This window comes from Tachysurus fulvidraco, chromosome 21 (genome assembly GCF_022655615.1).
Source record: "Tachysurus fulvidraco isolate hzauxx_2018 chromosome 21, HZAU_PFXX_2.0, whole genome shotgun sequence".
In the NCBI taxonomy this organism is placed as follows: Eukaryota; Metazoa; Chordata; class Actinopteri; order Siluriformes; family Bagridae; genus Tachysurus; species Tachysurus fulvidraco.
In genome coordinates, this window is record NC_062538.1 from 13393684 (window position 1) to 13420172 (window position 26489).

Sequence of the window (26489 nt, forward strand, 5' to 3'; positions counted from 1 at the left end):
TACAAGAGATTACAAGATTTTATTTTTTGTTTTGTTAAATAAAAAAGCCACACCATTCAAAATGACTGTGTGTGGTATGAAAGCAAATAATTTTAAGGGTATTGGCAGCCCCATTTTTTTTTGTATAATTCTGCAATTATGCAAAATCTTGAAAGCAACGATTTTCTCACAAAATCCCAAAGATGTATCCTATTAAAACTAAAAATGTCCCAATGGTTGCAAACATATTATTAAACATCTCAAACAGTTTCTTAAACAAAGTGGTGCCAATAACATTCAAATTATTTGTTTTCATTCCACAAGTTACAGATTTCACACATCCAGAATTAAAAAAAAAATAAAAAATCAAACAAACAAAAAACAAAACAAAGTCATCTATTTGGCTTGCAAATGGAGACACTGATAATGTTTATTTAAATTAGGTTGTACTGAGTGACTACTGCTGTTTTCTTTTGGAGAGTGATAGCAGGCTGAAAAAGAACTGAACATAAGTTTGAATTTGGTTAGGCAGTTCCTGGTGCAGCTCCTTGTAGAAAGGCCTCTAATCGATGTATTGTGAAAGCCAGCGGAAGCCTTCCCCATATCCCTCTCTCTTTAGCACACTGCACATGAACACTTCTAGTGGTCTGGTATTCAGCTCTTTCAGGGGAATATTACCCTAGAGAAAGAGCAAACAAGATAAGCAGCCTATATCATTTCATTTTGGCAGTAGCTGAGTAGATTCTTAAAATGTAAGCAGCAAATCTGATCATCCTCTAAGCAATTATCAGAAACATGTAAATAATGTGCAAAAGGCTTGTCTTACCTTGCCAGTTGTCTGACCATACAGTCCAAACTTCTCACGTAGTTTCTCCTCACTTATGGCCTCTGGCTTATCAATCTTATTACCAAGAATCAAGATAGGCACATTTCCAATAGTTTCATCTGTCAGTAGTGCCTGTTGTAGGAATGCACAATAAAATACGTGAGATTTGCTTCATAATGGGTATCCATAAATTTCATAATTTATACTGATATGCCACATTTTCAAAAGTTGCTTAACACAGCAACTAAATATGTATCTCCATATCACCACTGTTTACTGATAATAGTATGGCAGCTCTATTAGCATTACCTGCGCAGTTTTTGGCAGTGCCCTGTTGGCTGTCTGCAAATACAGTATCTTGTAAACAACTGTAGTCCTAGGCTAGATGCTGAGTGGCCAGTCTAAAGCCGCCTTCACACCGTACACAACAAACGGAAACAACTGCCGGATTTCACCCCTAGTGACAGTCACACGGAATGTGCAATATGATTGTGTAGACTCCAACATGGGAGAGAAGCTAATCCTCCTGACATCCGAAAATAACCACGAAAATCTTCATTACTCTTGCACTAAATGGTGGTACTCGCCGAGGCTTTTTCTCTGAGTCAGGTAGTGTTTTATCCACACTGATTTGCAATATTTCTTTTGCGTCTCCAGTAAAGGAGAGAAAAAGCAAGAGCCTGTATTCTCCCTCCATTTATCATGGTGAATGAATGAATGAATTAATGAAGGAGTAAATACAACCAACCAATACAACAATAAATCCAGAAAAACTGCGAATCATTTTTGAGGAAACATGGACACAACATTAAAAATAATACAATATAAATATTAATAATTTATTACTTTTTTTTTTATCAATAACAATGTATTTAAAACAAAAAGATTGTTTTTGATAAAGTTTAAAAATTACTAAAGTATTAATATCATCACCTCACGCACACGAACCTGATTGGACAACATCGGAATACATCACATCCGGTCGGCATATCGGATGCGGTGTAGTCACACAAGTTCAAATTTTTTAACGGATCCAGCGCTCAAAACGGATCCGAAAATTACGGATCCGCAGATGGTCGGCACCTCACGCAGCCCCTTTGTGACTCTCCATAGGAGATAATTGACTTCGGGTTTATCAGCCGTCGTTTGTCGTGTGCAGTGTGAAGGCCGCTTAAGACCTGGGCCAAGCAATAAGTTTTATGAATGTCATGGAATGTCTTTGCCACTGTACATTGTTCATACACTCATATATAGACTATATATTCCTTTTTATGATACCTATTGCACCCTTGGACATAAGTCATCCACTCCTCTGTATGTATGCATGTATGTATTTATGCAAAAGTATGCATACCCTGAAAGACATTGTAAAACATTGTGAAAATATGACTAATGATACCTAAAACCACCTAAACAACCCTGATCAAAAGTTTACATATCTTTGAATGTTTGGCAACATTAAAAACACTCAGAGGTTTAAATGCCTATTAAATGGAAATTTCCACACCTGTGACTCATCGTAATTGTAATTTGTGTCTTTATAAGTAGTCAAGGAATTTCTCGGCTCATGAGGTGATGCACTGACTTGGCTGGATTCTGCACCATGGGGAAAACAAAAGAGCAGCCAAATGACCTACATAATAAGGTAGTTGAACTTTATAAAGCAAGAAATGGATAGACGATATTTCAACACTTGAAAATGGCAGTCATTACTGTTCAAACTCTGATAAAAAGGTGTAAAATAAGAGGTTCTGTGGATACTAAGCCAGTCAGGTAGACCAAGAAAGATTTCACCCACTACTGCCAGAAGAATTGATCAGGATGCAAAGAAAAAAACACACACAACTTTGAGACAAATACAGGTTGCTCTGGAAAAAAGTGGTTGCGTGAGCACCCACTACAACCCGCCTGCACCCACCTCTTCACCTCTTTTCCACACTCACCATCACACTGGATGGTTGAACCCAAATACTTAAACTCCTGCACCATCTTGACCTCAGACCACTGTAACTTCACTGTTCTACTTCCTCCATCTCGTTTAAACAAATGCATTCTGACTTAAACTGACTATTCTGACTACAACTGACTATCATTCCTCTTATTTCCAAACAGTCAACAGAGATTCCTATCTGACTTCATCTGTCAACCTGTCCATCACTATAGCAAACAAGAAGTGACTCAGAGCTGATCCTTGATGTAGCCTCATCTCCACCTTGAACTTCTCTGTCTGACCTGATCTTACTACTATCATACTCCTTTCCTGGCATGAAGCCATACTGCTGATCACAAATATCAACTTCCTTTTTTAGCCCATCTTCCACTACGCTTCATTATGTAGCTCTTCGACTTTACATCTTTATATATCACCCTTGTTCTTGAAGATCGTCACCAGAACACTTCTCCTCCGTTCCTCAGGCATCTTCTCACTCTCTAAAATCCTGATGAACAATCTAGACAGAAACTCCACTTCTGTCTTTCCTAGACACTTCCACACCTCATCAGATTTTGCACTCTTGCGTTGCCTCAGAGCCTTCCTCACCTCATCCTTTCTAATCTTTGCTATTTCCTGCTCTAAAATATTCACCTCTTCCCCTCGTCTTTCGCTCTCATTTTCCTGATTCATTAGCTCTTCAAAATACTCCCTCCATCTTCTCTGCAAATTCTCCTTGGCTCTTAGCACCTTTTCATCTGTATCTTTAATCACCCTTATCTGTTGCATTAACTTGCCATCTCTATCTCTCTGTCTCACTAATCAATACAAGTCTTTCTTGCCTTCCTATCATGTCTTTTCTTCGGTCCTTTCTACGTCCCACTTTTTTTAGATGGCCTTTTCCTAAGAATGCTGTCCTCCATGAATGCTTGTTCTTATCTTCTTTTCTCGTTCTAGATGACACACCTAGCAACCTCCTACCTGTCTCTCTAATCACATCTGCTGTAGTTTCCTAGTCATCTGGAAGCTCTTCCTGATCACCCAAAGTGACATCACCATCCAATGCTGTCTGTCTACACTCTCTCCTTCCACCAGCTTTCAGTCACTAATGTCTCGCAGATTGCCTCGTCTACATAGACTTTATTTGACCTGCGTACTCTGACCGCCAGTCTTATAATGTAACTTTATGCTCCTCTCTCTCTTCTGGAAATAAGTGTTAACTACAGCCATTTCTATTCAATTAGCAAAGTCTAACACCATCTGTCCTTCTAGGTTCCTTTCCTTAACACCAAACCTGCCCATCACCTCCTCATCACCTCTGTTCCCCTCACCAACATGCCCGTTGAAGCCTGCTCCAAATACTACTCTCTCCCATCTGGGAATACTATCTATCACCTCACTCCAGAATCACTCCTTCTCTTCAAACTCACAGCCTACTTGTCGAGAATAACCACTGATGACATTCAACCTTCAATTTCTAACTTGAAACTGATTACCCCGTCCTACACTTTTCACCTCTAAAACATTCCTCACAAACTCATCCTTCAGAGTACTCCTACCCCATTTCTCTTCCTATCCACACTATAATAAAACAGTTTGTATCCCCCTCCAATACTACATAGTTTGCTCTCCTTCCACCTGGTCTTCTGCACACAGTATATCTACCCTCCTTTTCTCCATTATGTCTGGCAGCGTTCTACCATTCCCAGTCATTGTACCAACATTAAGAGTCCCTATTCTCAGACCTATACTCCTGCCTTTCTTCTTCTCTCTCTTTCTAGGAACCCTACTCCCTTCTCTTCTTCTTCGACCAACAGTAGTCCAATTTCAAATAGATCAAAATTAACATATGTCCAGATACTACAGCATTCAATGTGCTCTGAGTTTTTCCAATACATTCAGGTCTAATATGGCAGAATTAAAAACCTGGTTTGGTGTCAAATCTGACAATTGCAGCTGCCTAATTAGCATGATAGATACAAAAGAAAAGTAACAACTATTAACTGAATTCAAATTCTAGTAAATTTTAGTAATTACTTAAAGTTATATAAAAATTTATATAAATTATAAACCTTCATACAATAGATCAGATTTTAAGAATAATTTTTTTATAACGTTGCTATATATTTTGTCAGTATAAAGTTATTTCATGGTATTGCATAAGAATAAGATGTTAGGTCAGAAATCATAACCACACTTCATATTAAACATCACTTCAGCCCCTACAACCCATGGTTTCTCTTGTATTTGCTTAATTGTAAAACATAAGGCCTTTAACCTCTACAAATTGCCCACATTAATGTTTTTACATGTATAGACATTTTCCGTTTGTCCACAATTCTGCTTGCCTTTATATAATTTTTTTTTAGATTTGTCCACAATTCTGCTAAGCAGAAGTTTAGGGTGATATGACGGGTTTAGAGGAGAAACATTGGATGGGGACTCACATCAAGTTCTGTTTTGGATTCAGCCAGTCTTGGGTGGTCCACACAATCAACAAGAAAGACAATGCCATTGATTGCAGGAAGGTAGTTTTTCCACACTCTTCGAGCTGAGAAACAAATTAAAGATGATTTATTTGTGTAATTTGTCAAAGATGCATTTATATACACACACATGTATATGAAGAATGAAGTACGTCATGCCACAAGAAAATCTACTTGCCCTGTGCATGTCCACCAAGGTCAAAGGTGGTAAAGGTCATACCAGCAATCGTCAACTCTTCTGAAGCTAAGGGACAAAATGCAAAGATACTTGTTTCTTAAAGCCATGGAATAATCATCATCATCATAATCAACAACCAATTTAGCACAAGTTTGGATAGCATACGATATAGTAATGAAGTGATAATCTGGTTAAATTCACTTGATTCACTTAAATTCACTGATCTACAACCCACATTCAGGAAAAGTTGGGGTGTTTAAATTTGAATAAAATGAAAACAAAAAGAATTTTCACATGAGCCAATATTTTACCATGGCGTAGCATCTCTTCTACTTTTCAAAACAGTTTGAAGATGTGTTGGCATCAAGGTTATAGCTTTCTGGAGTTTTGGTGTTGGAATTTGGTCCCATCCAACAAAGGTCTTCAGTCTTGTTCCTCATGCACAGAGATTTCCCCAGTTTTTCTGAATCTTTTGATGATGTTATGCACTGTAATGCACTGTAGATGATGAGATCTACAAAGCCTTTGCAATTTGATGTTGATGAACCTTGTTTTCAAAGTATTCCATAATCTTTTTTATGCACTCTTTCACAGTTTGGAGACTCTCTAAGACATCCTTTTTATAGCTATACTTAATTAGTTGCTAGATGTTCTCCTGAATATTTCCCAAATTTCATGTTTTTTCAGCCATTTATTTCCCCCGTTCCAACTTTTTTGAGACCTGTAGCAGGCATTAAAATTGAAATGAGCTCATTTAGTGGATAAAAATGTAAAATTTCTCAGTTTAAAACGTGTGGTATCTATATTCTATTGTGAATAAAATATTGGCTCGTGTGATTTGAAAGTATTTTAGTTTTCATTTAATTTAAATTTAATAAGCGCCTAATAACGTTCAATAAACTTTTCCGGAATTCACGTTAACTATGACATTTTGAATCTTCCAACAAGCTTCCTTAATTATTAAAAATATAACCAAATACATGATACAATGGAAAGATGTACATCATATACTGAAGAAGTTTGACTAACAAATAATATTTTCCTTCCTTGGTAAAATTGGGACACAGTTTTACCTCCAATACTGAATTACATGTTTTTATGATGTTTGAATAACTAGGAAAAAGAATTTAGAAAATCTGGTAAGCCTGTTTGGCAGCTTCTGTGTGTTCGGTCACATCAAACCAACAAAATATCAGAAAGGTCTGTGGACATGGAAAACTTCTAATAGGCCAAATATCCTCAACTAATATTCCCCCAAAACCAGACCAAGTATGCAGCCACAGCCCTCACATAGAGTGGGCACATCCAGGGGAGGATGTAATCCCTAAGATGATAGCTTTCATGATTCAGTACAAGTAGGGGTCAGTATACTCTTTTCCCAGTTTCTTGTAAGCCCATTGCACTTTCCCGGTTTGGTGTGTAGTTGTGCTTCCTGAAATCTGCAGATCTCAGAGAAAGGTACATACATATTTTTGTACCAGAAAATACACTTAATAGAAGCAAGATACTGTACTTTACAATCTTTTGTTTGTTAAGAATCTATTTTCTCCAGCAAAATGTGAGTTGCTTTCCCTTCTGGCTAAAAATGAACATGTACTAATATGTGTGCATCTGGGAATATTTAGTCTGCCATGATAGAGAGCCAATAAAGCATTTTAACAATATTTGCATACACATAGTGACTTGATTTAAGCCTGCACTGTGGGCAGAATTATGAGTGCCAACCATTATTTAGGAGCGCCTGTGCACACATGTGAGTGTGTACTGTGTATCTGATTTACAAAGCAATTTTTTGTTCCACAGGGCACTCTGGAACACATATTCCACTCTACTCTGGAATGGCAAGGCCAATTAAATATTTGGGCTATACATCAAGTGAAGAAGCATTTATTGTAATTTCAACCATATATAGCTGTTGCAGTACACTTGTACATTTGTGAAATCAGACAACATTTCTCCCGGACCATGGTGCTACATAAAACAAAGACAGAAATTAAGTTAGTAGTTCTAGCTACATAATGTGCAAAAGACAGTGCAAACAAAAATACAAGACATTTCACAAAAGACAATACATAAGTGTAAATACTGTGTAAAAACCAGTGTAAATACTGTATGTCAATCAATATGCATGTGCAGAAATACTGGAATGAACACATTTGTATTATAGCAGCAGTTAAATGAGGTATTGTAATGTATTGTGCAAAACACCAATCAACTGAAATGTGAAAGACAGCATCTGCAAAGAGCAAAAACAGTGTGCAGAAACAGCATATAAACAGTTTGATATGGTGGTGCTGCAGACATGGATGAAAGAGTGTGTATTTGGTGTAGGTCAGTAGAGTGCACACGATTGTGTGTGTGTGCGTGTGTGTGTGTATTATTCTTGGTACAGTTCAGTTCAGTTACTGAGGACTCTGATATCTTGTGGAAAGAAACTGTTACAAGTCTGGTCGTAACCCGAATGCTTCAGTACCTGGTAAATGGTGTAAATGTCCATGAAGAGGGAAGAGAGACTCCAATGATCTTCTCAGCTGTCCTCACTATTCGCTGCAGGGTCTTTCAAACATGACGGTGCAGTTCCCAAACCAGACAGTGATGCAGCTGCTCAGAATGCTCTCAATGGTCCCTCTGTAGAATGTAGTCAGGATGTGGGGGAGGGAGATGTGCCTTTCTCAGCCTTCGTAAGAAGTAGAGATGCTGCTGAAATTTGGTGCGCTTGACGATCTCTACTGGTGATCCATCAATGTTCTGTGCTCTCCTGAAGTCAACAACCATCTCTTTAGTTTTATAAACATTTAGAGACAGGTTGTTGGCTCTACACTAGGCAGTAAGCTGTTGCACCTCGGCTCTGTATGCTGACCCGTCGTTCTTGCTGATGAGACCCACCACGGTCTCGTCATCGAGAAAACTTGATGTGGTTTGATCTGTGCATTGCCGCACAGTCGTGAGTCAGCACGGTGAACAGCAGGGGGCTCCAATCAGTCTGTAGAGTAAAGAAAAATGGGCTCCACGGGACCAACTGATCCCATACAGTCGGAACCAGCCCACAGTCATGTAACCCATGACTGGATAACATACACATAGCTCCACATAATACAAGATGCTATAAAATGCAAAGCATCCATGTACATTAAATCACATGCAGCAAATAACCACAGGGCAACAAAATTAACAAAATCAATAGTGTTATCCATACCCATACTTTACAGTTTCTTACAAATATATAGTGCACTCCACTAATATTAATACTTTTGGTAAATGTACCAAAAGGTTTTGTTTTTCTTGGCCAAAAAACATCACCCGGAAAAAAAATTAAGCAAATCGGTAATTGTCTTCCATTGCATAATTACAGCAGTGAATAAGATGTCTCAGTTAACTGAACATGATACAGTACCTTCTCATTCATACATTCACAGGATTTGTGGACATGGAAATTGTGGACATAGTTTTCACACTAAATTGTTTCCTGTGTCTGTGTTCAGCCTGTCAAAACGTGAGTCACTACTGAAGGTTCAAATTACTGTTCTGTATCAAGCAAATAAAACAATTAAGGAGATTCCTGGGTTAGGAAATGTCCAACGCATTATTAAAACCTGGCAGGATAGTTGTGAACCATCATCTTCAAAGAAGAAATGGAGTCAGAAAAAAATGCTCCGACATCACAAAGGTTTGGTGAAATCAAACACGCACAACGTGAAGAGAACAAGGGATTTCAAGTAAAAATATGTGTATCGAGGAAACCACTTCTCAGTGAGGCTAATTTGAAAAAATGCTTCAGTTTGCTAGAAAAAAACGATTAGACTCTGGAGGAATGGATAAAAAGGTCATGTGGTTTGATGAGTCTAGATTTAGCAGATCCAAAGTGATGGGAACCCAAAGGTTAGAAGAGAGATGGATGAAGTGTTGCATCCATCATGACTAGTGCCTAATGAGCTGGGGCTGATTCACTTGGTCAGGTCTAGGTTCAGCAATGCTACATGCCGAAAAAATTATCAGACACCTGAATATATTAAATGACCAGGTTGTTCCATAAATGAATACTTTAGCTATCAGACTCCTTAACAACTGAACTGAACCGAACTCAGACACACACAGTGTATTTGGTGCAGATCCACACAGTTCACTCATTCAATATCCATGTTTACAGCAACGCTCATATCAAACTGTTTACATGCTGTTTGCCACAGACTTTTTGCAATCTTTGCACATGATGTCTTGCACATTCGGTCAATTTCTGTTTTGCACAACTTAATATAATAGAGGTTGTTATATGAGGTATTGTAATAAGTGTTCATTCCTATATATTGTTGCACATATACTGTACAATATACTGTAGTTTATGAAATGTTCTGACCCCAAAACACAACGAACTTCAATCCTTCAGCTGTAAACTAATCTCTTCAAAGTGCATAGTGTCTATAGAATAAACTGTGGTGTTTATTGCATAAAACGGTGTTGTGTTTGCAATCGTTTGATAAACATTAGAACACGAAAAGAAGAGGTTACAAAAATATACATGAGGTTGAACATACCATGGAACACTGTTAAGACTATTAACATGTTGAGAAAATATGGTAAAAGTGACATTTCTAAAAAGAGGGAATCCCATAAAAATTGATGAGAAGACCAGGACGAAATTCTTGGGAAATTGGGAAGGCTGCCAAGAGGCCTAACAGCAACATTAAAAGAATTTCTGGCAAGTACTGGTTGCTTTCTACATGCAATTTCATCTCCCAAATTCTTCTTTTCATCTCCCTAATTCTTTTTATTTTCTTTTACTAACAAAACCCACCCAAAACTGTAAAAAAAAAAAAATACATCAAATGTATTCAATACATCCAATGTAGGTTTGTGCCAAACTGATTTATTGATTAACTTTATTGATTAAATGCTGTGATAAAATCTGAAGGTGCTTCATGGATGTAAGCACGTATGCAACCAGTTTATTATGTTGGCTTTGTAGAAGCCAACATTCTGATTTACGTTATAAGCTTATTATTATGTCGGCTTTGTAGAAGCCAACATTCTGATTTCCGTTATAAGCTTATTATTATTATGCTGGCTGTGTAGAAGCCAACATTCTAATTTCCGTTATAAGCTTATTATTATTATTATGTTGGCTTTGTAGAAGCCAACATTCCGATTTCCGTTATAAGCTTATGATGTTGGCTTTGTAGAAGCCAACATTCTGATTTCCGTTATAAGCTTATTATTATTATTATTATTATTATTATTATTATTATTATTCTTAGACAAAAATTTATTTTAAAAAATGCGGCCTAGGGCGTTCGAGCCACATGCACCAAATTCGGATATGTCGTAGACCCTGGTCTGAAGTTTGTTGCTTCTATTTTTCTAAGCGAACGGAATTCCAGCATTCCCAGTACGGAAGCTCAAAGTGGCCTTTTTTCCCATAGACTTCCATTCTAAACTTCTGAGGTTTGAAATTCGGCAGGTTTTCGAGCGATTTACACCGAGCTCGGACAGGTTCTTTAGGACTTTAGGACTCCAGGCGAAATTTTTATTCCGGAGTTCCGACGGAATTTTCGGTTTTCCCGTAGTCGACGATCGAACATCCCATAGACTTGAATAGGGAATTCCAAAAAGTCCTCTAAGCTCTCACACACACATTATGAATTGCATGTACTGTTCTATGCAGTATAATAATAAGTAGAATCCCATAATGACTGCAGTATTGACATGAAATGTCCAAACCCTCAGTAGCCACTTTTTGCCAAAAGTATTGGCACCCCACCGGGTATTCAGGTGACGTCACTCGACACCATGTGACGTCACATGTAGCCCCGCACAATGTCGGATGTCAGATGTCACATGCTCATGTCCGCTCACCTCCAAAAGTATTGGCACCCTAGCGGTCCAGTAGCTTTCACAATCTTTCTGTCCACCCGCCTCCAAAAAGCACCAGCCTTTGCGAATACTAGCACCATCAAAGCCAACATCAAAGTTTGTCGCGACGAACTTTACAAATCTAGTTATACATGTTTCTTTTTATCCTTTAGCCCCTAAAAAGGATTTTTATTGGTTTATTTTTACTTTATTAAAAAGCTTGCAATTTCAAAATAAAGATTAAAATGTCCTGACAAAATTTTTCTTCGTTTAAGTCTTTTACATCACAAAAACCTGCCATGGTAAAAGGTACTTTTTATTTTCATTAGTCCAACACCTTAATCACTGAGCTACCACTTCCCATAAGATGAATCAAGTCTTATCATTTCTATCCAGCAATTCCACTGCAAGGGCTCAGTAACAGGTTCTGACAGTAACAAGTATGATACAAAATAATAAATCACAGGGTTGGGGTCAATTGCACAGGGCCATGCGGGTTTGGATTTTGTTTTCCCTTAATATTAAAAACTGCATGTTGTGTTTACTTGTGTTATCTTTGACTAATGTTTCAGGTCATCAAACAAATGTAAATATTAAAGTGTGGCAAACATGCAAAAAAAAAAAAAAAAAAAAAAAAATCAAGAAGGGGGCCAACACTTTTCCACACCACTGTATGCGTTTTTGTGAGATGTGAGGGGCATGCTGTTGTATAAAATGTTTCATTTTTCAAACTGATGTATAATAAATTCAATAGCATGGCAAGGTGATTTGGCTGTCAATCAAAAAAACTAAATTGTGAGTAAAATAAAACCCTTGGATTAAGAGATGATCAACCCCAGACACTGAACAAAGTTGGTGTAATCTGCATATTGGTTAGAGGTTACTAAACCATATCGTGTTAGCATCGTGGATGACCCCACACACCCCTCACACACACTCTTCTCCCTGCTGCCGTCTAGAAAAAGGTACCAAAGCATTCGGGCCCTCAGAACCAGACTGCTTCTTACATTTTCTTTCCACAAGCCATCAGACCTCTCAAAAACTGAACAGAACTGTACTGAGCACAACACACACATATCAACTGTATGGACTGCACAGACCTACACCAATTACACACTCTTCCATTATACATCCATCAAACTGTTTACTGCTGTTTTGCACACTGTCTTTTTGCTCTTTGCACATGGTTTCACATTTCAGTTGATTGCTGTTTTGCACAATACTTTAACTCATGCAACTGCTGCTATAATACTGTGTTCATTCCAGTATTTCTGCACACGCAATATTGAATGAACATACAGTACTTACACTGGTAAGACAGTCTTGCACTGTCTGTCTGTCTTGTCTTGTCTTGCACCGTTTGTACCAGGTTGCACAGATGCACTTTATGTGGCTAGGACTAACTTACTTAAGTCCTTAGCTCCTTTGTTTTATGTAGCGCCATGGTCCTGGAGAATCATTTTCTCATTTCACTATGTACTGCAACAACTATATACGGTTGAAATGACAATAAAATATATTCACCACAGAATATTCAGTGCCATTGTCAAATACTAACTTGTTGCTGATATTAATGTGAACATCTGAATTTTTTTGCCTAATATTTCTGACCTTTTTAGTTTTTAACATATAAAAAACAAATAGTGAATATTGAGGTTAATGTAAATAACTGTACATCTTTATTTATTTGGTTGACAGAACTCACTTGGATGTAATGTTGGCACATGTTGCCCCAGTCGATCATCTTTAAGCATATGCAGTAGTGTGGTCTTGCCAGCATTGTCCAGACCAAGAAATACTAGTTTACCAGATTTTTTATACAGTCCTAAAAGAATAAGAACAGTTTTTCAGAAAAAGTCTCTACTGACTTATCATCTCCATGTACATTTTGGTATTCATAACAAATGCATCCTACAATACCCAAGTCAAGCAATTGCATTATCTGCCAACTTCCCTGTGAGCAGTTCATACAATGCAAAGAAATCCAAATTGATGTACAACGTCTATATAAAACTCCTAATCTAATATGGATGCTGTACCTTTCCATCAAATATTGAAAATGTTTGCAAATAAATTAGGCACAGCTCTGCAACCATTACAACCTATTATTACTGCATGTTAATGATAGCTGTCAGAACAGGAAAAACAAAACCAAAAGCCACAAAATGTTGAACTTAATAAAAAAAACTCCAAATTAATGTAACAGTTAATAGTTACAGTGGGGCTCGAAAGTTTGGGCATCCCAGGTAAAAATTTGTATTAATATGCATAAAGAAGCCAAGAAATCCCCAAAAGGCATCAAATTGCAGATTATACATTCTTATAATATGTCAAAAAAGTTAGATTTTATTTCCGTTATTTAAACTTTCAAAATAAAAGAAAACAAAAAAAAAGCTGTCTGCAAAAGTTGGGGTGCCCTGCAGAGTTTATAGCATGCACCGCCCCCTTTGGCAAGTATTACAGCTTGTAAACGCTTTTTGTAGCCCGCCAGAGCCTTTCGATTCTTGTTTGATGTATCTTCACCCATTCTTCCTTACAAAAGTCTTGGGCACCCTGCAGAGTTTATAGCCCCCTTTGAATAGCTGAGACCTGACAGTGTCATGGATTGTTCTCAATCATCATCTGGAAGAACCAGGTGATGTCAATCTCAAAGGTTTTAAATGCCCAGACTTATCTGACCTTGCCCCAACAATCAGCACCATGGGTTCTTCTAAGCAGTTGTCTAGAAAACTGAAACTGAAAATAGTTGACGCTCACAAGGAGGAGAAGGCTATAAGAAGATAGCAAAGAACAGTCAAAACCCACGTTTGACTGCACAATCCCTCCAGAAAGATCTGGCAGACACTGGAGTTGTGGGACACCATTCCACTATAAAGAGATACTTATACAAATATGGTCATCAGAAGAAAACCTCTTCTATGTCCTCACCACAAAAATCAGCGTTTGCAAATGAACATCTAGACAAGCCTGATGCATTTTGGAAACAAGTTCTGTGGACCGTTGCGGTTAAAATACAACTTTTTGTCCGGAATGAGCAAAGGTACGTTTGGAGAAGAAAGGGCGCAGAATTAAAAGAATCTCTGTCCAACTGTTAAACATTGAAGTGGATCAATCATGCTTTGGGGTTGTATTGCAGCCAGTGGCACAGGGAGTAGAAGGATAAATGGATTCAATAAAATTTCAGCAAATGTTTTCTACGCTAACTTGATGCCATCTGTGAAGAAGCTGTAGTTAAAGAGAGGATGGCTTCTACAAATGGATAATGATCCTAAACACAACTCAAAATCCACGGTGGATTACATCAAGAGGCATAAACTGGAGGTTTTGCCATGGCCTTCACGATCTCCTGACCTCAACATAATTGAAAATCTATGGACAGACCTTAAAAGAGCAGTGCGTGACTGACAGCCCAGAAATCTCAAACTGGAAGACTTTTGTAAGGAAGAATGGGTGAAGATACATCAAACAAGAATTGAACGACTCTTGGCTGGCTCCAAAAAGCGTTTACAAGCTGTAATACTTGCCAAAGGGGGCGGTGCATGCTATAAACTCTGCAGCGTGCCCCAACTTTTGCAGACAACTTTTTTTGTTTTCTGTTATTTTGAAAGTGTAAATGATGGAAAAAAATTTCTAATCTGTAATTTGATGCCTTTTGGAGATTTTTCCATCTTTTCTTGGCTTCTTTATGCACATTAATACAAATTTTTACCTGGGGTGCCCAAACTTTCGAGCCCCACTGTAGGAAAAACTCAAAGACATCTACGCTATTTTTAAAATATACATTCAAAGAGGGTCTTACCAAGAAACTGCAGTACATTACTAAAACCACTATAAATCCAATCAAATATGAAGGACATATCCAGACCGGGTCAATCTAAAAAGAGAGAGGAAGAAAAAATACAACAAACAACTTGAGCATGAATTTATTTTCAGATTTTCTCGTTTCAAAAAGGAGTAAAAACGTTATTCTCCAGACAATTTTCAAAACTAATTGTAAATTGCAAAATCACATATTACCATGTGCATTTTCATTTACAAGTTATGGTTTTTCATATCCAAATAGAATTTTAATGATAAATATTCACAAAATAGTGAATGGACTGGAACTTCTTTTGAAACACAGCTGCACTTTGGATGATTCTCTTACTGCCATTATATCAGACATTGTAAAGAAGACAAATAATCTTTCAGCCTTTTTGAAGCATGATGGACTTGCTACTAACCACAAAAGAGATTGTTTTTATAGAGAGAATTTTTCTGTAATTAAACTTCTGCAGTAAATACTTGATACATCTTACAGCAAAATGTACGTATACATACCTATTTTTAAATTCCTGAGTAGGGCTGGGCGATATGGCCGAAAACTGTATCACGATATCAGTGTTTCATATCGGTCGATTTCGATATATATATTGAACTTTCTTATGACCCATTTAAAATAAGGACCAGGAGAAAAATATATTACATTTAAACATTTTTATTTTAAGTTTAACCTTCCTCTTATCATAATCCCTTCAGTTATTAAGACAGAAATGTCAACAACCAGGAAAACTCAAATAAATAAAATGTAAAGATAAGTCTAAAGTCACAATGAACACTTAAGAATTATCTCTTAACATTTAAGGTGCAAAATGAAAAAAATTGTAAGAAATGCTTAATAAAGTGTAATAAAATAGTGCAAAGTGTTAAATATAAACAGAGAAACCTGAGAATTTAGTGCAAGTTTAGTGCTATTGCATAATTTGCAGACTACATCGGTCTGACTACGGTCAGACTTATAATATCCAAAAAACTGCCATATTGGCGAGCGCATATTCAGAGATTCGAATTTCCAGAGTCAGTAACTCCTGAGTTTAGTGCTAGGAAGTTCACTAGCTGTTCACCTTCTGGTGAATAAAGTCTTAAAATATGTGCAGTGTTTTGTAACCATAAATAAAACTGAGGTAAACTGAGATACATCTGTAATATGAAAAACAAACCTGATACACTACAGTAACATTGTTTGAAATATAAAACCTGCAGAAATATGAAAAAGTAACTCAATTTATTCTTACTCTAATCACACTTGAAGTTTAACTATTCAAGTATTTTTTGTAGACTTATAATTAGGGCTGTAGCTATCGAATATTTTAGTAATCATGTATTCTACCAAAAATTTCATCGATTAATAAAATTTCATCGATTAATCGGATAAAATATATTTTTGCTTAATTAAAGAGCAATATTAAACATACAAGTGAAAATAAGACAGGTCTCTTAAAATGAACAACTAATTGGTTTCCTTTTTTAGAAAAATGAACTTTTATTTTTTAAATCCATATTATGCAATGCATACAACAATATTTTCTATCAAAAATAAACATTTAGATACCCATTGTTTCTCTGTCTGTACTTGTACTGTGAACAATGACAAAGTTGACTGAGAAGAATTAAGTACATTAAAGTGCTGGGTTTTAAATGAACCATTTTCTGAGATGCAAATACAAAAAAATAAATTATTTCAAATTACTTTTTTAAAGTATCAAAACTAAGGCATACATTAAAATAAATAGTAATTATAATAATAATAATAATAATAATACAAAAATATTGCCTTTAAAGTCATGCAACTTTGGAATGCTTTGTGGTATTTAAGAGGCAAAAAACATGGACAGGAACTTGGACCTAGAGGCCATGCGTGGTGTCACACCAAGTGCTTTAAGCATATACATATATATATTAATCAGAATATAATAGTCTCTCTCTCTCTCTCTCTCTCTCTCTCTCTCTCTCTCTCAACGTGTATGCTTTAAAAGTCTTTAAAGGAGCATGTGATTGCAACGAAAAAAGGTACAGTATCAGCATGCTCAGAATTGAGGCTTGCCCTACGCTTTGAAGAAATGTTTCCTGCTGCTGAAAGTAGACGTGCTAATAGTGTCCCAAAACTTGGACATTTTCTGTCATTTTCTCCTGTTGTTTCTTCTCTTTGCTCATTGACATTACAATGAACACTTAACAATGATCTCTTAACATGTAAGGTGCAAAATGAAAGAAAATGTAAGAAATGTTTAATAAAGTGTAATAAAATAGTGCAAAGTGTTAAATATAAACAGAGAAACCTGAGAATTTAGTGCAAGTTTAGTGCTATTGCATAATTTGCAGACTACATCGGTCTGACTACGGTCAGACTTATAATATCCAAAAAACTGCCATATTGGCGAGCGCATATTCAGAGATTCGAATTTCCAGAGTCAGTAACTCCTGAGCTAAATGCTGTTACTAGCAAAACACAGTTGTAGCTGCCTCTCTACATTAATACGACAGAAAAGAGGTGTTATTTGTGTAGTAACAGCATTTAGTTCAGGAGTTATTGACTCTGGAAACTCCAAGCTGTGAATATGTGGCCAACTTCCCGCTCCTTCAGTTCTCTCCAGCCCTGGAAAGCTGATCCTATATTAACACGGGTCCTGCTTCTTGCCTTATCGTAAGCCTTTCTTCAATTTCTTTCTTTGTACCTGGATAGCCAGGTACATGTGCATCACATATCTGGGAAAGACACAGCACCTGGGATGCACTATGAGAAGGCAAGCTGCAGAGTTATGTTCTGGGAAACCTTGTGTACTGGCATTCATGTGGTGTCCAGAGACATATATCTTTATTATTGTGTGTGCTTTAGTGTCATTTACACATGTTGTTGTGGAGTACTGTGGTGTGTTCTTCCCTGTATTTTTCTTCCTCTCTGTTACTTTCTGGCTAATCCCAGTCATTCACTCTAGCAGGTAGCTGATTGCTCCTAGCTCCACCTGTTTACCAACTAGGAATGAGGCAGCATTAAAAGAGCGGAGAAACTCACAAACTGAGACCCTTTACTCAAGAGCATCTTTTGTCCTGTCCCAGCACAGTGTATTCTACTACTTTGTACATTTTTGAAAGCATCAAATCTCATAAAAAAGCATAAGCATTTGAATCTCATAAAACTGTTCTCTTTTCACTGTGTTGCTGTAAATCATAGTTCGTGTAGAAAGCATAGCTTCTACCAAACATTTGGTGCTTTATTTTTTTTTTTGAGTAAGGAAGTGTGCAGTATAGAGTAAGGAAGTGTGCAGTATAAAGACGGAATTTGATTTATAAGAGTTTAAAGGAAATATATTTAAAATCTGTTAAGGAATCAATTGATGGAAAATTTCTTTAAAGAACAGTGACACCACTAAACACTATGCACTAAGCCAAAGAGGAGCTGTACAGTGCCAAGTACAATTATTTTGCCTTCTGACTCACAGGTTACAGGTCAGAGAAGGTTGTAACTGCAGGTGAAACCCCAACAGGATTTCTCCCTCAGCAGCAAATTTCATCTTGAACAAATAATGACAATTTAAATAACAGATTTGTAAACTGAAATGAAATTAATACAACAGCAAAACGCTTTGAAAACAAGAGTGTGTTTGTTTCTACAGCTTGGCTACATGTCACCTGATTTTCATTTGCAAAGCATTGATACAGAAAATTGCTGCTGATAATCTAAAAGTGTAATTTTCGCTCAGGCAGTTTTAGTCCCAAAATATTTGTCCATGGTGTAAAAGAGTACTTTGTATGAACAATTTTTTTGTAACAGGTTCTGTTTCTCTAAGTACTGATACCCTTGATAGGTCTATTTCAATTTTAGGAAAACTGGTGCAGTACACTCCTTAAAGTTGGCTGATTTGCCACTCTCACCTGAAAGGTACTGTTACTGATTTTAACAAAATTCAAATTAAGACATGAGTATATTTTCACCCAGATGTGTGCTCTCCCTGAATCAAAAGCTATTCTACTGCATATGCTCATAGCCAATGTGATAGTAAAGATCTTTTTTGTTAGTTTTTTCCTCTACCATCCAAGTTGCAAGTGGATGCAAGTTCTTCAGATCAGGGGAATTTGGAGGCCAATGTTTGTCATGTTTCTTACACCATTCCTGAATAATTTTTGCCATTTGGCAGGGTGCCATCCTATCCTATCTTGAAATGTGAATACGCATGTTTTTATTATTAAATTATATAAAAAAAATATAATTCATATGCCAGGGACAAAAACATTTTAAATAAAAAGAAATAACCATCGATTTGCAACACCAATAATTAAAAAAATATAAAATGTATCGCAAGTTTGGTTGCGTTAACAAAGGCACTCAGTCTCTGGTAACCTAGCAACGTAAGGAGTGACACGCCAACAGAATCATGTCGAGCTGACACTTCCTCATTTATTTACAATTTTCTTGGTTGCTGGAAATTGTAAATAAAAGAGGAAAAGTCAGCTTGCCAGTATGGCAGTTTTTTGGATATTATAAGTCTGACCATAGTCAGACCAATGTCGTCTGCAAATTATGCAATAGCACTAAATTCTCAGGTTTCTCTATGTTTATATTTAACAGTTTGCACAATTTTATTACACTTTATTAACCATTTCTTACATTTTCTTTCATTTTGCACCTTAAAGGCAGGGTTTCATTTGAAATCTCCAAAACAAACACGTCCCTAACCCAAATGGGTCCCTCCCCTGTATTGCCAGCTCTGCCCACACATACATACGTAACCCTGGCAAATAATGGAAAGAAATGTGTCTATCATAGCTGAAGGGAAGAACAATACGATTGCAGATAAACAAACAAGCAAAAATGACACACAAGCATACTCATGAAAAGGACGGCAAACTGTAAGAAATGATTCTGTGGTCATGTAGATTTTAATTAATGTTTTTGGTTAAAATGTATTCAATATAATTGTGTTTTTGATTTTGAGGCAAATATTTAAATTTCAAATAAAAATGTTTGGAATAAACTACCAATTGCAGTTAAATAAAAGTTAAACATTATATTTATCTAATCCCAAATGGAGAGAATATTGAGTGAACTTAAATTAATGTAATCAGGCAAATTTTAATTGAAAAGCACTTCCTGTCAAAATGCGCCTTTAAAAAAAAAAAAAAAAAAAAAAATGCAGCAGGCCTACAACACATTTGAAGAGAGTAGGCTACAGACAGTGAATATTCATTTTCTTCCACATTGCTCATCTTGCAAAATTTGCAAAAAACTGGTTGACTTAGGTAAGAAAACTTCTTTTGTTATCACTGGACTAGTAAGAAGAACGCATGTAGCGGTATATTACAATATAAAATGAGTTATCACAGAAAAAGAGACTCAGCAGCAACACAAAGTTAGCTTGTGTTGGAAGGCTATAGTGTGATGTTATGCTATAATATGAACACAGCATCATACATTTTGGAAGAATTCTTATGTATCGAAGTCAAACTTTTATTTTGAAGGATGTGGGTTAGCATTTTCACTATCATGGTTCCTAGGTCTTTTGCGTGTTAATATCATATCCTCCGTACGTTTTTATGAAATTGCGTAAATGAGTACATTGGGTTTTATTTTAAGGTTCCATAAAGAGCAATATTTGGGGTTATCGCTGGAAAAGCATCTTATATTTCAGACGGCACTTGGCGCATTTCCGTTGGCTTTACTACTCGTGTGTGGAGATCGTCTTCCCGAGACAGGTAACGTAACTTCTCTCTGTTGTTTCACTGTTTTATTGCAACTTGCAAATGTGAAGTTAACTTGGCTAAATCCACGTGAAGTCAATGTGATATGCTTGCAATATATTTGACAGTTTTATACTAAGACAATAACAATTTCATGTTGCAGGACACTGGGAACTTGGAGGAAATTGAACAAGTCATAATGGCCATTACTGTGACCCCAAAGCCTGGAGCTTCTACAAGCAACAGCCCAAAGAACATTGGGATCATCATAGAGAGCGTGGAAGTCATCACAGGACTTGGAGATATTGCAAGGGCTTGCTCTGTCCTTCTTGGCTTGACCTACGCGCTGAATCTCGATTAACCCAGACAGCTGAAGTACACCTTTGAGGTGTTCCACTATCTTTTCTTAGAACTGGATGATTCAAAGCTTTCAAACAAAGTCCAGTCCCTCAAGAGCAAACTTTAGGCTTGAAATGAGACTGTATTGCAGTGTAGACTTTTGTGCTACACAATGTTCATCTTCTACAGAGCTTGAGAATTGCACATTTGAAAGTGCTATGTTTGTAAGCGCTGTTTTGTCCTACGAATATCGTGACATTTCAATTGTTGTACGTTCAAAGTACAAATGTATTTTACTCTGTTCAATTTGCACTTTTATTATTTATGTTTTGGCACATGCCATTATGGAGTATCAGTATTTTGTCCTTTTCAAAGTTCTGGTTTGAAATGCGTGAGCAAACTTCTGGCTTGAAAATGAGACTGTAGTTGCAGTGTACAATGATATGCTACAATGTGGCTAAAGCACAAAAGTGAATAAAATTGTTAATAAAATTCTTATTTGAGTATTTAAGTTCTGTACTTTCTGGGCTATATTATTCATAAGAAAGGAATATTTAGATTTAATTAATTGCATTGATTAAATTCAGATCAATGTGCAGATTAATGTAGATGATTACTCAATTATGATATGTAGAATTAAATTAATTTTTATTAGTACTATTTACACATTAGGGAAATTCTTTTTCAAATCTACTCAATATTTTTGTTTAGATCATAATTAATTCTGTACTGTTTTCTATTCAAATCTACTCATTAAATGGATAAATATTAATGGTCTCATTTAATTAATAATATTGCTTGTAATCTGTTGCCTCATTTTTATTGAGTAGATATGGTGTATCTTTTCTTACAGTGCATATATTAGTTCTGTGAAACAAAGCAAAACCAACGTTACTCACCTATTGAGAAGGAAAAAAGTGCCTCGCCATCCCGTCAATAACTCCTGAGCTAAACGCTGTTACTAGCAAAATGTGGTTGTATTTGTGTAGTAACAGCATTTAGCTCCGGAGTTATTGACTCGGGAACCACCAATCTGTGAATATGCGGCCAACTTCCCGCTCCTTCAGTTCTCTCCAGTGCTGGAAAGCTGATCCTATATTAACATGTCCTACTTCTTGCCTTATCGTAAGCCTTTCTTCGCTTCCTTTCTTGGTTTTTATCCCCTATGTCAATGCTAAAACCGCTTTCTGTTAATGTCACACATGCACACTGAACACTCTCTCCGCCGCATATTGACAAGCCCCGCCCCTTTCTGCTCATTGGCTACAAGTTTGTTTTGATTTTTGTTTATTATTGGCCCGACTCAGATTTTTGAAGCAATTCTCAAAAATGAGAGACCCTGCCTTTAAATGTTAAGAGATAATCGTTAAGTGTTCATTGTGACTTTTTGAGTTTGAATTATTTGAGTTTTCCTGGTTGTTGACATTTCTGTCTTAATAACTGAGGGGATTATGATTAGAGGAATGTTAAGTTTAAAATAAAAATGTTTAAATTTAATATATTTTTCTCCTGGTCCTTATTTTAAATGGGTCATAAAAAAAGATAGATATCGACCGATATGAAACACTGATATCGTGTTTTTTTTTTATCAATATACAGTTTTCAGCCATATCGCCCAGCCCTACTACTGACCCTTCACACCCTTGACACAATGTCTTTCAGCTCCTCCCTGCTGGCAGGTGCTACAGAACTTTGTTTATTAAAACTGCCAGACACAGGAACAGTTTCTTTCCACAGGCCCCTAATCACTCTGATTAATAACTCACCATAATTATGTTCCCTGCTTCATAGCTATAAGTACTGCATTATCAGAACTGTCAGTCATCACATCATCCGTATATGTTACACACACTACTGCTGCTTTATATTATACAAAAACATAATATTGCACAATACTGATATTTGCACTACCATGCACTCTCACACTTTTTGTACATAACTGATCTGTCATATTCTGTATTCCTCTTTAATACTCATACTGTCTATATTGTATCTCATCTTCTGTATTGTCTTGTATAGTCTGTTTTGTCCTGTCTTGTATAGGCCAAGCTAAATGTATAGTATAGTGTTTAGTTTAGTTTATGTATAGTATAGGGTCACAAACAGCTGGAACCAAATTCCTTGTGAGTGTCAACACACCCGACCAATAAACCTGATTCTGATTTGGGAAAGTTATGGTATTAACTCCCACCCAGAATGTTGTGTGCTAGAGAGAAGCATGGGGTGAATCAGTAATAGCTGATGTTTCACTATCATGGCATTCCATAGGTCCACTACTTGTGCTAGATGGGTGTGTCACTGCCAAAGATGACCATGCCATTCTGGAAGAACATGTGCATCCAATGGTTTAAACCAGGGGTGTCAAACTCATTTTGGTCTGGGGGCCGCATACAGCTTAATCTGATCTCAAGGGAGCCAGACCAGTAAACGCATAGCAAAATTACATAGTCCACTTTTTTCTTTGTATTAGTGCAAAGAAGAAGTAAATTATAAAAATCTTTATATTAAATGAATTGTCCTTTTAAAAAATATATTATGAACAACCTAAGTAGTGTGTGCAATTTCTCAAAAACACTTTTACCCAGTTTAACATTTAAGCGCATTATGCATAAAAACTGAACACAGTTATTGTACAATGGCACAAAACATTTAGTCACAGGTTTGTGGAACTTAAAAACACTGTCCTACATGTTAACATAAATCAAAAATCAAAATATAGAAACTGTTTAAAATCCAATTTCCAATTCCGGGAAGCAATTCTGAATACATGAATTGACTCCACACACTTAAAATCTTAAGTGGCAGCTGTTTTAAAAAGATAATCTTTTTAAAAATTGTTAATTTATATGAAAGTATGTATGTTTTTTAAAGTAAACAAATGTATTTTATCAATTTGCCCCTGAAACTTGGCATCTTTTAGCCCGCACAAGTGAATCAATATCAGGTATTATGTCCTGAGTAGAAGCCAATTTTAGATGCTCATGTAAAGGTGGAGTCTCCGATACTTGAGCAATGCTTCAGAAAACTGCATTGGGCCACCAAACAAAAATCAAAACAAACGTGTGGCCAATGAGCAGAAAGAGGCTTGAGTCTTGTCAATATGAGCAGAGAGAGTGTTCAGTGCGCATGTGTAACATTAGCAGAAAGCGGTTTTAACATTGACTTGGCGGATAAAAACAAAGAAAGAAAGCGAAGAAAGGCTTACGATAAGGCAAGAAGTAGGACCCATGTTAATATAGGATCAGCTTTCCAGCGCTGGAGAGAACTGAAGGAGCGGGAAGTTGGCCGCATATTCACAGATTGGAGTTTCCCTGAGTCAATAACTCCTGAGCTAAACGCTGTTACTAGCAAAACGCAGTTGTAGCTGCCTCTCTACATTACTACGATAGAAAAGAGGTGTTATTTGTGTAGTAACAGCGTTTAGCTCAGGAGTTATTGACTAAAACGCCACTTAGACCCTGAAGCTCAGTACCACCATCTGCTGGCAATTCCGCCAAAAATGAAAATAATTTTTTTTTTCATACTGCAGATTTATCCCCCGGGCCAGACTGAACTTCCTGGTGGGCCGGTTCCAGCCCGCGGGCCATATGTTTGACACCCCTGGTTTAAACCTTGCACCCTGAAAGTTTATCAGGGTGATAATGCACCAATACACACAGCAAGACTGGTGACAGTGTGATTTGTTGAAAAAGTCAGAAAACATTTTCAGGTAGAGCCCTGGCCACTGTTCTGCAAGAGGAATAGCTTAAATCCATCTGGGCACTGTGCAGGACTTGCATCTGTCATTCCCAAGACAAACTGATGCTGTACTGGCTACAAAAGGCAGTCCTACACCATACAAGATTTAAGATTCTTTTACCATCACTACAATGAGTACAGCGAAATTAAAGCAGTCCTTACAGTGCAATTCACCTACACTAGTAAAATTATTGTGGTCTAAAACCAGGTGTTTCCGTTCCATTGTACAATCCCTGTATTTCCTGTAACTAAACAAGGTCGTTTCTCTTTTATATGGAAAGTCTTTCTATTTATATGCATTAATAAAACACTAAAATCTAATGGACATATACGAGGGTGCAACCAGCAAAAACTTAAATGGGTATTACTAGATCGTCCGTCAAAGATGAAATTAAACTTTAGATGAAACTTTATATAATTATAATAATATATAATGAAACAAAATGAGCCGAATCGAGATATCTGGTATTAACTGACATCTGCTCGAGGTTCGCCAGCTAATGCACAATGTGCTCTCTACGTGCTTCCTGTGGATCTTCTCGCTTGCGCAGATATTCTACATATTCTGGCTCGAATCCCCATGGTTGGATGGCAATGTGCAAAACTCAAAATTGTCATACGTGGAGTGATTCCTGAATAATTTATTCGCTCAATCGAAGCAATTAATTTACGAGGCAAAGTGATTGCTCACAAGCTAAAAGTGTCCTACGTGTCACTCGTGCGACGGAGAATAAAAAGAACCATTGACGGCTATTTAACACCATACATAAGACATACAGACCAAAACAGAATATATAAAAATTATTTATAAGATAAATAATATCGGACGTCGTGCATCTAATTCTTTACTCAGTTGCAATTTCTCCAAGCATCATTTGCAGTGTATATGACATGTACAGTATATTCACCACAGTATACACAATGAGAACTTCAGTTACTGTGATAGTAACCGATGGTACAGCTCTTGATTAAAGTTTGTATAACACCAAGTTCAATAAGCTATGCTTGTAAGCAGCAAAGTTGAATGAACCAACCAGTATTGCTCACCATGTTAAATAAAATATCAGTCGAACACATAAAAACATACCTCCTATCTATATGTAGAGACGACTGTTATACTCTGAAGTCGGAAAATTCGTCCTGTTAATTCGAATGACCGTAATAAATATTTTCTTCGCCACTTTTGCGTATTACTAACACAGCCACGACACACAGCAATGGCTAACTTGCAATGGCCATGTCCCGCCTAGGCGCTTCCTATTAGTGTTACCATTCAAGCCTTCCGGGAGGTACATCGTACGCAACGATATCTGGGTGTCCGAAAAAAACATAGTACAAATAGGAACTGAATTATGGAAATAGCAATTTGGTAATACTTTACTATTATTTTTTGTGCTTGTCAAAAAATGTGTGTGATATTTTTGTGTGGCTATCTTGTAAGTTAATATAATACGTTTTGTCTACAATGTGACAGAATTTTTTAAGTGCATTAATTCAAAAGGAAGCGAACGCATTGATATATCCGCTGTATATTGATTTGCATATATTGAAATAATAATAATTATATTTATATTTACCTAATGTTTTGTTAATTCAGACGTTCTTCGGACTTTCAACAAAAACTGTGTGTGTTTCCAGTACGCTTGTACACATTAGAACCGGAAATGCCAC

At 36.7% G+C, this 26489-nt stretch overlaps 1 protein-coding gene across 2 annotated transcripts; it reads right to left on the minus strand.

Annotated features, from left to right (window-relative positions):
* sar1b (secretion associated, Ras related GTPase 1B) lies at positions 1–26489 on the minus strand. Of its 2 annotated transcripts, none has more exons than XM_027152803.2 (7): positions 26396–26489; positions 15046–15120; positions 12952–13071; positions 5400–5465; positions 5183–5286; positions 806–937; positions 1–658 (listed from the first exon to the last, which is right to left on the minus strand). In XM_027152803.2, the coding sequence occupies exons 2-7, from the start codon at positions 15101–15103 to the stop codon at positions 542–544; spliced, it is 597 nt and encodes a 198-aa protein (XP_027008604.1). In that variant the 5' UTR covers positions 15104–15120; positions 26396–26489; the 3' UTR covers positions 1–541. The 2 variants fall into 2 exon arrangements, with proteins under 2 accessions (XP_027008604.1, XP_027008603.1); XM_027152802.2 differs by lacking the exon at positions 26396–26489 and adding an exon at positions 25906–26083.